At 37.5% G+C, this 14178-nt stretch overlaps 1 protein-coding gene across 2 annotated transcripts in view; it reads right to left on the reverse strand.

Moving 5' to 3' along the window:
• MAPK11 (mitogen-activated protein kinase 11) overlaps positions 1–14178 on the reverse strand; it is a 54424-nt gene that overhangs the window by 2779 nt on the left and 37467 nt on the right. For both annotated transcript variants that reach the window (XM_054272382.1, XM_054272371.1), the window contains 8 exons: positions 13749–13860; positions 11478–11507; positions 11296–11343; positions 8886–9000; positions 8691–8762; positions 7016–7095; positions 4116–4194; positions 1917–2090 (listed from right to left, as the gene is read on the reverse strand). In XM_054272382.1, the coding sequence (XP_054128357.1) occupies positions 1917–2090; positions 4116–4194; positions 7016–7095; positions 8691–8762; positions 8886–9000; positions 11296–11343; positions 11478–11507; positions 13749–13860 (710 nt within the window). The remainder of the gene's footprint in view (positions 1–1916; positions 2091–4115; positions 4195–7015; positions 7096–8690; positions 8763–8885; positions 9001–11295; positions 11344–11477; positions 11508–13748; positions 13861–14178) is intronic.

Raw genomic sequence — 14178 nt, forward strand, 5'->3', positions numbered from 1 at the left:
TCTGAATAGCATACTCTTGGCCTCTAAAATTTTGAAATATTTTCTAACTGATTAAACATGTCAGTAAGAAATCTATGAGCTTGGGTTGTGAGCCTCAGCAATGTGCAATGGAGGCCAAAAAAACTCTGAAGTGCATAATGTATAAGACATAGTGTCTCAAATCTCATTTTACTTCGGTGCTCAGTCCCTTGAGATCAGGCACCACTGATTTTTAACTTGAACAGAAAAAGAGCAGAAACATGCCAACAACATCTTGAGAAATTGGGTCAATATTTCATCAACACTACAAACATTTTATCTCATCTTCCTTAAATGTGGCACATGCAGTACTTGAAAATGAAAAGTTTATTCCCCAAGATAAAAATACGGCCAGAGGGAAGAAGGAAAAGCAGCAAACCTGCTGTGCAAGTTTGGAGATTTTTCTCTCACACCTTTTTTTAAACCTGAATAAAGGAGGAATGGGACCTGTAGTTCCATCAAGGTCAATGTAAAATGATAAAAAATGTAAAAAATGATACATGAAAAATGCAATGATAAGTAATGTGATACTGCCTTCCAAGAGATTTCACCTTCATGTCCTCATTTCAGTTTAGAAAGCGTTAAGCTGTTAAGATTGTTGCTGAAATAATTTCAATGGAGTTTCATCACAAACAGAAATCCACTTCATGACTCATAAATTGTTAAACTTTCCTGTTAAAGACTCAGGCAACTGAAAAAGCAGCAGAAAATAAAATCATCCATTCCTGAGTACAGCAGCAAATGAAGGCAGCTCTCAACAAACAAGATGTATGGGTGCTGCTGTAGGCTGCCAGGTTTTGCAAAGGAGAGCGTGTGTAAAGGAGTAAGTGATGCCAGTCAATACTCCTTGTTGTACAGACACAGTCAGCTTCTACAAAACCTTTCCAGGGCTCTAGGAGGTTGATTTATTGTAGAGAGAGCCATAACCCCAATATTATCTTTCTTTAAGATATTTGCTATAGACAGTCTTCTTTCTCCCCTGTAATGCCCAGGATGGCCATGAGTAAGACATGGGAGTATTCTTCATCCTATACCTAACCACTATGATAATACATTTTTATCAAAGCTTTCCCAAGTAAAAGTTATAGAAAACACAAATAGAAATAAAAGAACATTTATTTTATGGAAGACATATTTCATCTTATGCCAAGGAAAGACCTTTATTAATAAATAGAAACAATTAGTTTTCTACAACATTATTCTCAATTTAAAATCTCTAAAGGAATTTTTAGAATATGTCCTCATTATACAGTGGTGAAATTGGGCTGTACTTTTCAGTGTCCTTGCAGTCTAATGTTGAGCCACCTTACTTCCTGCAGTGATACTGCAGTGCAATATGATTGTGTTGCAAGCATGAAAGGTTGCAGTATTTATCAAAGAAAGGTTTTGGGGTGTCACTCCCAAGTAAAATCAACTATCATCTCAAACAGGACCAATAGCATGGTGTAGTTATTAATCCAAATTCCTTTGCTATCTAAAGAATTATTAACAAAATACACATCTATGTGGATAATATTACTTTCTGGTTCTGGTCAGAACTAGACCAGAATCCCAAGTAGTGTCACTTGCCCCAGGACAGTTACTTCAGCTGGGGATCTGACCTAGAAAACTAAAAGCAAAACAGAATTTGTAATTACCTTGTAGCTAGCATCAGCTTTTAGTTAAGCTTTCACTGCTACAGGGAATCTAGTAAGGAGATGATAGAAGCAGGGGGTGAAGGCAAAATCCAGAGAGGAAATACAAGCTTTTCTGCTTGTCCACGCCACAAGCACACATATGAACTTGTTTGCCTGAGGCTTAAAAGTTCAAATTCCTCTGGCTAGAAATGGAGGAAAACTGTTGTTTAAGTAAGGCTATCTTCTGCTACATGTCTTGAGCAGTGCATGCAGTTCTGGTACCTTTCCATTCATCGATGGTTCGCTCCTTGTTCTCTATGGACTCGTCGTAGAGCTCGGCCTCGGGTTCATCATCCGGGTCGTGGTACTGCACGAAGTAGGGATGCGCGAGCGCTTCCGACGCAGTGATCCTCTTATCGCTGTCCAAAATCAGCATCTTCTCAAGAAGGTCTACAGCTAAGGCAAAACCAGAACTGCAGTTCAGAGCCAGAAGAGACCATGAGGAAATTAAAGAAACCGTCTATTCTCACTCACCTTAAACACAACTAATATTACTGGCAAAATTTAGGCAACATAATGTGGGATTTCTGGGCTGTTCAGATGGTCTGGGGAAAAGCCCAAAGATGGCCTTGGGCCCCCGGGTTCGAAAGGACGAGAGGAAGCTTCAGATTTGTTCTTGGTCTTGGTGTTTATTAATTGCTTATCTAAAAGATTTTCTCTTGGCCTGACAGAGTTCTGCTCAGCAGTCAGCCATGGGCACACACTGAAAGCCCCTGGGGCGGTCACCTATCTTTATACCCGGAGTTACGTATACAATATTTATCATTTTTCTCCAATACCCTCTACCCATATTAACCAGTGTTCCCCTAGTAAGGTCCAATCCCGGAGTGCCAACATCACCACAGAAGATGGAGGCCTAGAGGAAGAAGAAGAAGGAGAAGGGCACGCCCCAATCCCTCCATCTTGCCTCTCTAGACCCCCCTGTACAGGGATCTTAAACCCTGTATCTCACACTCCAATTAACTTGTCCCTTCACCATTCACCCCAGTGAAATCCTCCCGTCCTCATACTGATGTCATCTCCCATGTGGGATCAAAGTCCAGCCACCAGACATCTCTGGCAACATTCCAGGACTCCCGAGCCCCCCAGGGGGGGTCTGGTTCACCCTGCGCCCCAGTTCTGAGAGACTGAGATCCCACAACATAACAAGTAAGTTTTGAAGATTTTGTGCTGCAAGTACAAAAGAGAGCTGAAGGAAGCTTCTGGTCTGCTTGTGGCATGCGCAAAGGCTCAATATAATCAAATGGAGATCTGATTCACCTCTTCAGATATCTTAATTCTAAAAAGATCCGTATGTGCTTATAAGGTAATATTCTATGTTGTGCTTTGTGTGCTTAAGTTTGCACTGATCAGGACCAAGCTAAGTAACTTGTGAATAATAAAGTGTGAGATTGCACTTCTAATAAACTGCACCAATGAAACGATCAGAGGAAAACCCCAAAGCCACTTCACAGGACCCAGCATAAACAAAATATGTTTAAAGTTGACATTTGAAGTATACTTCAACTATCTTATAGAAATAAGAGAGAGTTGTATGGCTGAAATGAGTTTTTTTAATGGAAATTATAACTACTTCAAATACTATTTTTTCCCTGCTTTCATATAAGCATTGGCATTAATTTGCCTTTATGCTATTAATACATAGCATGCTGTCATGTACTTCAGGCAAATAAATCCCATTTTTTAATATGAAAATGTTCCAAACTAGTTGTATTTGCAAGAATAAAATTTGTATTAATACACAAAATGAATCCAAACCATTTTAATTCACAATACTTTCCTTTAATGTGCACTTGATGGAACTGACCTGGTACTGCAGTGAAATTACTCTGATGACTCAAATGTCTTCTTTTTATGTCACAAGAAAAAGCTCACAGAAACATCTCTTTTGCACAGGCAGAACCAATTGATTATACAGAAAAACAATCACAGAATCAAAGGTCTGCCTTAGCCTAGTATCCTGTGTCCAACAATGGCTCATATATTCCTAGGAAATAATACTCATAGGGTCATTCAAACAGCAATGCTTCCTGGTATATTCTTCTGCTTGGCAGCAATTTACAGCTCATGGCCTTCCTGAGCCAGAAATGATGTCTCTAATCTAGACCCCATGACATTTTTATTTATTTCTGCTATCTACAGCTGGCTTGTGCTTTTCATCTATGGACCATTTCCCTTTAGGAGGTTCCTGTAATCTCCATCAGAAACAAAAAGACACAGGCTTCATAATGGGAAAACAGTCTCAGGATGAAAGGTTAAGCAATGCTTTTCTCACTGTTCTGATTATTATTATTATTATTATTATTATTATTATTATTATTATTATTATTATTATATGGGATCATACAGCAAGGAACACAAGGAATGCTTGAATCCCTATGTTAGTGAAAAATGTTATCTGTGTCAGTCTGATTTTCTTACCTAATGGATTGGCACCACGAAACACTGCTTTCAAATCCTGCTGAGGCATATGTGGAAGAGATTCGATGTATTTTCTTGCCTAGAAATAAGTTAATATACTTATGATAAGGGTTAAATTTTGATCAACAGTAACCACACCAGCTCTAAGAAACCAGACATTGTATTTTTTATGTTTCTTACATGGGAAATCCTTTTTACATAAAACCATAATGTATGACCTTGTTTCAAACACTCATCCCTGTATACTGGACAATAAGCAAGAGAGTTTTAAGCAGGTACATTTTTATTTAAGGCTTTAGTGTTAGCACTTTAGTTTTCACCTGTGCTTACTGGTTCATTGCAGTATATCCCCAGGGAATACATGCATGTAATGCTCAGTCAGAAACTGCAGCCTAAATCATCTTTCAGTTACCCTCAGCAAAGTGGTATAATTCAATCTGTAGCCTTCCCTCATCTCTCTTCTCTGGTGAGACGTAGCTTCACTAACCAAAGAAGAAATTCTGCTACTCCATGTGAATGGATTTTCAGATGTTTGACAGAATTTAAGAGCTTGCCTTTTCACTATGGCTGTGAAAGGTTAATCCAAACTCAGCTAGTAAAAGCCTGCCTGGATATAGGATCCCCAAATGTCAGCCTGACAGTACATGAGCTACAGATTTTTAGGCTGAGGTAGGTAGGTTGGCAAGGAAGAGGTTGCATATTTGGATCAGACAGAACAGGGAATTCTGAAAAGGAATTGTCAAAAAAGGAGCAGATGGCTATTCCCTAAATCCATAAAAAACCTCAGCTGGTCTTTGGACAAACTCTAACCCTTTTAAAACATGTTTGTGTTACAGACATGTCTCTCAGGATTTTAGTAGTCCCGTTAGAAGGACACTATCTGCAGAAGGCTAACTAAGCATCCTGGGTCCATGGAAAAAAGCAACTAATCAACAACTAATCCTAACATGACTGAATAAGATGCAGTGAAAATTACCTCCAACTTGCCCAGAAATCCTTTGAAAACAAAACAGACCTATCAAAGGGCACGTACTAGCCTGTCCCCTCTGCTTATATACTCACTGCAGAAACCTGACCAGGAGAATCCCGATGTTTAAATTATTCTGAAAAACAATTACCATTTAAACTCATATTAACATGAAACACCGACAAACACCTCAGTAACTTGTGCTGAAGCATCCAAGGAGGTTGATCTTTTAGTTTCCAGTTCTTTAATTCTCTACTTATAACAGAAAATAGACTTGGCATTTCAGCAAATCTCTGACATTGCTGTTACAGGAATGTTAAAAAATTGTCCATGCCTGCAAACTGCATTAAGAAATACCTAAACATAAGGCCAAACTACATGGTAAAGAAGGACTAGAATGAAGAAACTCCCTTGCAGCTGGCAATTACCTCCAAGCAAGGCATGCATCTCATCTGACATTGCTCCTTTAATCAGGCAGCAGCAGCCCAGAGGTGATCTAGCAGCCCTCCTGTTCATTAACCTGGTTTTTGTGTTCTGCCTGTGCTATAAAGGTATAATTAGCCCAAATAAAATAGTTTCAGGATTCCTGTACCTCACTGAGCTCCGAAACACAAGAAATTAAAAGAACAAAGCACGTACTATTTCCAGTAAGTATTTAAGGTGTTACTCTCACTATCAAAAAGCTCACTAGTTGTGGGAAAATAACATTTTTGTATTCACTTCTGAGAATGTGTTACAGCAAAACCTGTAGGTCTTAACAGCACATAAAGGCTACAAAAGGACCTATGATACTATATAAGGACCTATGCTTAGGTCTGTGTCCTATACGACGACTCTACAAGGACTCTGCTTAGGACAGCACAGTCTGAGATTTGTTGGTTGATGAAGTCTCTGGCAAAAGGATGGAAGCTTAGTTAGCCTCCTGCCACAGCCATTCCTAGGTGCAGGGGACTGTGTATTGGCCTGTGATGAAGAGGTTTCACTATGCTTGGACCTTCCAGAATTACAGGGCTGCTCTGGCTCTCTGACTGCTCCTGCTTACTTAACCTGCTAGTGTATTCATTAGCAAGGTCAAAGGAAACACATCAATACATACACAAGCTGAGAAACAGCCACTGATGTTAGTCTGAGGTGTATACAGAAGGGGTTTAAGAAAAGAGCTGCAGCTTAGGAGGTATCTGTGTGCTGCTGTTTATCTGAACTCTTACCCTGTGCCCATCACCTGCCTTTATCAAACAATACTACATCTCATTCCTCAGCTGGCTATCCACAGTTATTGCTTACAATGAATCTTTGAAGTGTCACTTTAGCAGAGAAATTAAGTGGAAATTGGTCATTTACTAGATTGCTATTTAAAGAAGCCACATGGAAAGTTAAAAAGCCTACTCTTAACTAAATATTATCAAGAAATTGGACATCATGCAAGCACTTAGAAAGATGAACAAATATGGTTTTCAAATTAGGGATCTAAATGGAGCACTCATGCAGAGCAGACATTTTTTGATTTGGATACATCTCTGTTTAAAAACCTTACAATAATGGAAAGCATACAAATTACAGAGACATCAGATTATCAGATTTAATAAAAAGATATTGCTCTGAGCTGGGCATCAGTTTTAATTTTTTAAATTATAAGAATATTTTAATTACAAACACTTAGAAAGATCATTTGGACTAATTTCTTAACACTTTGCAAAAACTGAGTACATGAGAACAAGTATCAAAATTTATTCAGGCGACAGTCAAGGCATCTGGATGCCTCCAAAAACATGTTTTTTGAATTACGGCATTCTAGCAGTAAAACCAGAGATAATTTTAAGGTATTTGCTCATTTCCAAATCAGAATGTCCATGTAACAGAGGCAGTGACATACAATGCCAGTTAGGATAGGAATGACAGGAAGTCAGTTAACTGAATGAAGCTGTGAACTCACATGTTCTGATGATATCTTCTTCAGAAGCTCCGAACTGGGTGTGCCCACAACTTCCATTATTCTCTTCAGTTGATCAATATCTGTATAATTTCAGGGAAATGAACAGCACACAGTCCTTCTGGGTTTAGACAATTAATGAGCTTCCATGCACGTAACTAAGATGCTTAAAACCATTCAGCAAGATAATTCCTCCATAGCTCACGGAAGAATATCAATTCATACCTTCTTAAACCTAGTCCTGGAGTACCAAATTCTCTACTGTACTATATTAACTTGTCAGGTATGTCAGCTGCATGAAAAATATTGCTTTTCTGTCCTAGTTCCCAATTTAATACATTCTTCAGCTTAATATTAATAGCATGTTTATGTTTCAGTGATCTGAGGGATTTCTGAAAATCAGTTTATTATGATAGACTATTTTAAGCTAATAGGCCTAAATTACTAATCTGAAGACCAGCAAGTGAAAAGTTATCATTTGGCACCTTTAAAAATTTGTTTTATATATGTCTCAAGATTAAAACCTTTGAAAATGTTAATTTTTCATTGTCACCTAGGAGCTGTAAAGTATATTACATTTTTTATAGACTCAAGATTACATCTTTATTTAAATTGATATAATCATATAGTTGTAGACAATATTTTATAACAACAAAAAAATCTTATTTATTGTGAACTATATTTACTGATTTGTTCAATACCAACATATCATGTAATCAAACAGTCTGAGGACAAGTCATGTCCTGATGATGATATATCTGGAGAATGCCTGTGGTTACAATAGAGCCTAATGATGCTGAGCACAACAGAAGGTCAGTGGGGAGACTTGGTCTCAGCTCTCTTAAGATTATTTCAGGCAATTCTAATGTCATAATTCTTTGCACCCAGCAACAGCTAAGTACTAGCAGAAGTGTTTGTTTTTGGGGGGGTTCAGAGTAGCAAGAAATGTAAATACAGAAGAATGTGCTCTTGTTTCTCATAATAAAAGCTTGATGCAGTTGGTTCCTCATTCCTTACTATGTGTTTTTCTTCAGTTTCCTTTTATTATTTTACCGCTCTCCTCAGAAACATCTCTTTTTTGCTCCTGCCAGCACAGGAAACGCCAATGGAAATCCCTGATGCTCCATCAGGGACCACAGCACAGTGCTGCAGAAAAGAAAGGGCTTTGTTGGTCCTGTGGCATTTCTGGAGCTACTGGCTTCTTTTAATATAACAGGACAGAACATAGATATTCATTCCCTTATTATTAAAAGTTAACTCATTTGCATTTTCCAGAACTTTCAGCCTAAAAGCAGTTCTATTTTGTTAAATCATATTAGCTGATGAAAAAATTATGCCTTTATTCAGCTTCAGTTTTAGTGTATGCTATTTCAATAAGATCCACACATGGAGGAAATCTACCCTGTTGTAACTAGGTTATTATTTAAACACAGATACACAAAAGAATAAATGTAACTTTTTGTTGTTTAAGAACATCTGTTACTGGTTTTTATCCTACCAGTGGGTCTCATATTCAGTTGTCATATACACTGAACTGAAAGATTAGCAAATTGTTTATTCTTTTACAAGTTTGTTACCTCAAAACCATGTCCATAGAAACACTCAAGTCCTTAGGAAAAAAAAGAAAGAATTAGAGAGTATTTTTTTAGTTCAATCTTAAGTTTTATGTTAAGGATACAATCATTTCCTGGAAATAGAGCCTTTCCCTTCAATAGCTCTGCCATGATACATCCAACCGACCATATGTCAACTGCCAAAAAACAGAGACAGAAATGTGCACAATGAATCAAAGAGATCCTTAAACACAGCTGCTTCTTGGTTTAAAACTATCACTACATCCAGCTGTAGCAAAATACAAGCCTTCACAGTTTACCTGTTTGATTGTAGTGCATCCAGTTTAACATAATTTCTGGAGCTCTGTACCATCTTGTTGCAACATATCCAGTCATTTCATCATCAGTTTGACGAGCTAAACCAAAGTCTAAAATCTACAGAATAAAAATAAAATAATAATTTTTTAAAACCCCTTACACTTTTGTTATAGGTCCTGATTTTCCCATTAATCATTACTGAGTTTTCTGTAGTCCCTCACTATCAGTGAAGTGGGACAGCAGCACTCTGCAGACGAGCTCATCTGCTCTCCTGCTGTATCTGTGCAGCCTCTGGTGCTGCTTGAAGATATTTCCACTGTAATGAACCTGGTGCTTTGTTCTCCAAGGCAGACTTTATATTTTGCCTTGGGTTTAGTTTTCCACTGACATTAATTTACTAAAAATAAACACTGTTGCTATAAAAAATGAAATATTATTATAATCAGCTGGGAGTGTTTGTGTAAAACGCTGACAGCAAGTGCCAGTGGCCATTTAAAGACCAAATAAGCTGATCACAAATGTGCAGAATTTCTGTTGTCTAATTTTCTTATGTCTAAGCATCTACTCAATTCACACATTATCCTGATGCCACTAGGTGAGAACTGTATATCCTGTGTAACAATGTAAATTTACATGACCCTCCATTTGTTTTCAGTAGAACTTGACCACCAAAACAAATGAGCTCTGTTTATGTACACAGAGGCTTAATTGCAGTGTGTTTCCCTCCAGATGCTTTCCCTTGCTAAGTTTACATTGATGGGAAGTTATTTCAACTGAACTTTCAGATAATTTCCTTGCTTTCTGTTCTATTCCCTGGTTAGTCTATGTCCTGCCCTAGCTCTAAGAGAGATTGCCTTGGAAGGGTAAAGTCTGAGCCTACTGTCAGTCACCTGAGCTAGCCAGCATCTCTTCACATCGAAATGTGAGTAAGATCATTGAGTGTCTCCTGTGATGAGATCCAGGATTATTTATTAAGCTGATGGCTAATCCTTTTCACAGGGAATAAGAGAACTTCAAGAGTATAATTCAAAATTCCTCCGTTATAATCCAATTAAAAGATATAAAAAGCCTAAAGAAAAACATTAAGATATAAACAATTAACATCTTTACTTCCAGTATAGTTGAAAAGCATAATTTATTTCTTAAGTAAGTGAAGAAAAATGCATGAGGCAAACAAGCAGAAATAATGGTGTGAAACTCAAAAACTAATGCCCTTATTTTTATAAGGATTTTGGCAATATTTTTCCTTAACAGCTGATCCCTTCCACCAAATGTGCATACACACACACTTTCCTTCTCCTTGCTTCTATTTCCTTTTTGTTAGTACTTGGAAATATCCACTAGTTTGTCCTATTAAAAATAATTTGAGGAAGTAAAGCTAAAAATATAAACAAAGCAGAGAGCAGTGTAACAAATGCTATTTCATAATAATAGAAAAAAAACCCAGAAAAAGTCTCCTTTACTTCCAGTATAAAAATACAGTACACATTTTAAAGTACATGATCAAACACAGATGACCTACAAAATTTCACAGATGCTGAACATACATGCATGAAGACATTTAAGAGATAATCATGAAACTTGCTGAGCATCTGCAAGTGTCACTAAATCAAACAGGAACTACACTTTCTCACCACAGATCCGGATTAGTGCAGGAACCTAACTGCACTGTTCTTACTCATTATTGTGGCTTTTTGCTGATCTTGTGGTATTTGGAGTCTTTTCTTAAATCCCTCGCAGCTGGGATAAAGTGATTACATCAGAGTCTTAGAAACAGGAATAAAGATGTTTCTGGCTGTCATGGAGAAATGTTTAACTTCTCATTCTTAAGCTTAAAGGCTTAGAAAGCTACAAGACATCTTTTCCTTCTCCAGAGCCTCATGTTACTACGCAGTATCATATCACACAGACACACCAAGAGTTGTATCTATATAGAGGTGTACATCAAAATAGCATTTGGGAAGCAAGGATTATAGGGTTCTTTTTGGTTGGTTGGGGTTTTTTGTTTGTTTGTCTTACTGCCTGTAACTGGTAATACTGGTATATTTGTTGTCACCATTATTTAATATAGCTTGGATGTTCTACAGATACAAAAATGAAAGTTGTTACAAGTTGTATACACGGCAGATGCAGACACATATGACAGGTCAGACTCTCAAGATATCCTCAGTTAAGTACTCACTCAGAGACCAAATATTATCTATGTACCATCTGTGGGGTACACAGGGATTTTGCAAAGATATTTGTATCCATATTAAATTAACATTTGGGAAAAAATGTTCACAGAAATGGGCAAGTAGCAAACAGTTGAAATTAATGGAATGAGCCATAAGAATGGTAACTAACATTTTCTTAGAAAACGGTCATATTGAGAGTTTTTACAACACTCTGTTACAACAGCATGATACCCACCCTCAATTCACAGTCTTCATTCACAGCTAGGTTACTGGGCTTCAGGTCCTGCAGCAGAACACAGAATTAGTTGAGTACTACTTCAGCCTTTTAAAATATATTCTAACTATGTCTTAGCAACATATCTGATGCACAGAGGGACACATTCCATTAATCTTCATTACCTCAAAGACTGAACTCACCCGATGGATGATTCCAGCTGAGTGAATATACTGTGAAACAAAACAAAACAAAAAGGGTAAGATTTGAAGTTAGAGGTGAAAGGAGGTCAAAGAAAGCCACTTGTCTTGTTTTTTTGCTTCTGAGACTGTTTTATATACAGAAAATACCTACGTCATACCATGTTTACAGATCAGAGGTATGCCAAACTTCAAAACCTCCCTGTTTTGTCTTATCCAGAACTGGATATTTCAAGAAAGGTAACCATGAAGACTAGATTTCACCATGAAAGGCAGCACACTCAGTGATTCTTCTGTATAAAGTCTCCTACCAATTTGGAATTTGTTCCAGCCTTCCCTGGATGTTGATCAGCAGTGGCCTAGGGAGCAGCATGGTTGACTCCTACAGGATATAAGTCACCTCCCCATACTGTGAACACTGATGTGGGTGAAAGCAGCCACACCTGCACTCTGGGATAGGTCAGTGACCAAAATATCCCCCTAAGCCACAGCATTGCTTCAGGTCCACTTGCAAAGCGGTATTTAAGTGGCTATTTTGTGTGTCTGCTATTTTACATAAAACATTTAAAATAAAAAAATTAGAACAGCTTACTCTGTCATTGCCTATTGTTCTCCAATTAGGATTAACAGCAAGTTTATCTATAATCTTATCAACCAGCATGAGCAGGGCCTTGAAAACCTTCTATTCTGTAGAGGTGAATTCACCTGTTTAGGGGAAGGGATTAAACACAAAAACTCTATAGCAACTGGGAAAACCCAAAGAGAACACAAGGGCATTCTTCATGTTCCAGACCTAAGAACTGTTTATCAGAAGGCAGGGCCACCTCTCAATGTTCTCACAGCAACTGCAAGCAGCTGAATGGAGGAAGCCAAAACACTGCTATCAACAGAAGGAACCGTGTCCCTGCTCTGCTGAGACAACCACAGCAGCCCCTCCTGGTGCCACCAAGCAGTCATACACAGGATCAAATGTTCTTTTGCTAATGAGACATGAGAATTTCATGAGAATTTCAACTTCAGAAGAGAGGAGCTACCAGCAACCTCTCCCCTTTGGAACAGAGCCAGAAATGCACCTGAGTGCTTTTCTGAAATGAATATTCACTTAGAGCACAATTCTTACTATTATTTAGCTTTGACACAACATAGACTTATATTCAAAACCACAAGCAGGATAATTAATGCCAGAATCCATCTTCCTAACTAAGCTATTAACTCATGTAAATGAGACAAAGCAATTAAGGGCTCAGTTGTGCAATTTTTATTCACTAAAATCTGTTCTTAAAATGATGGAACCGGCATGCATGAATAAGAATTACTGTCTCAGGCACAAGGTTACTTGCTGTAAAACATGTCATAAGTATATTTCAGAGCCAGTATTTACCATGGCTTTCTTTCAAACACATATTATTTTCCATGTCTAAAATATCAATTACTGTTAGGTTAGCAAGTAAAGCTGCTGACCTCTCTCTTCTGTTTGCTTTTACCTTGGGAAAATCCATACTGGTCTGAGAAAAAGCTTAGCACCAGGTAACGGGAAGCATTACCTACATGTTCTGTTTATAGACACTTGCATATTAAACATCAGCAAAATGATACATATTTTGATGCTTTTGGAAAAAAATTTTGCCGTAGATTCATTGCCAATCGCCTGTGTCATTAAAGTGTATAAATATTAATTTATTTGATTAAAGGAAATAATGACTTTACAGGCACACTAAATCCTAAGTGACTGTGTGCAGCATCGTACATGGCTGGGATAAATTTCTACTCCCCGATATTTCCCAAAGGACACAACTAACTTGCTTATCTCTTCATCCACAAGACACTCTCTACAAAAATCAGGACGGTGTTTTTTTCAAAGTGCCTCATGTTTTCCAAAGCACAAATGTGAGTTACTTTCCATGTTGTTCTTTATCCATTCATATTGTTTCCATATTGTCCATAGTGCCTCAAAAATTCTGAAGAATATGAAATGGATAGAGAACAACACATAGCATGTTATTGTCCTGCAATAGGAACTGAAATAGACACGGATCTAAAGTTAACTTTCAAGGGGAGTATTCACATGTATTGTGCATGTAAACATTGGTAGGCTTGGGGGTTTATTTCTAGTTAAAAAATTATCTGATAATTGATAAATGATTGCTATTTGTGCACTTTAAAGATATTAAAAAAAAAAAAAACATTTAAGTATGTAACATTGCAACCATCCTTACAACATTTAGGTTGCTGACTCATTACTACAACATTTAGATTCCAGGACTCAGACAGTACCTTAAGACCTCGAAGTAACTGATAGATGAGAAACTGTATATGATCATCTGTTAACTTCTGGCACTTCACAATGTTATTCAGGTCAGCACCCATTAAATTTGTCACAAGATATCTGTGAAAATACAGAAGTGGAAAAAAAAATAACAACACAGAAAATTCTTCTAGAAGAGTATCCACACAGGCCATGTAGGTTCCTTTTCCACTGTCTATTAACACATTTTATATCCTTTAAATCAGCTGCGAGTACTAATAATGCAATCACTACTATGAGACTTAATATAATTAAAAAGAAAAATCCTTGCAGTATTTTAGAAGCTTTTATCTCTGTTTTCTCCATGACACACTACAGCAGTGATACATGCAAAACATTTTTTGATGAAGAGGAAGCCTCACCCAACATCAAAGTGGCAGCCTGAGCCACCAAAACTAC

The sequence above is a fragment of the Melozone crissalis genome, unplaced genomic scaffold, assembly GCF_028551555.1.
Source record: "Melozone crissalis strain CALT ecotype California unplaced genomic scaffold, PUWL_Pcris_2 ptg000004l_1, whole genome shotgun sequence".
Lineage (NCBI taxonomy): Eukaryota > Metazoa > Chordata > Aves > Passeriformes > Passerellidae > Melozone > Melozone crissalis.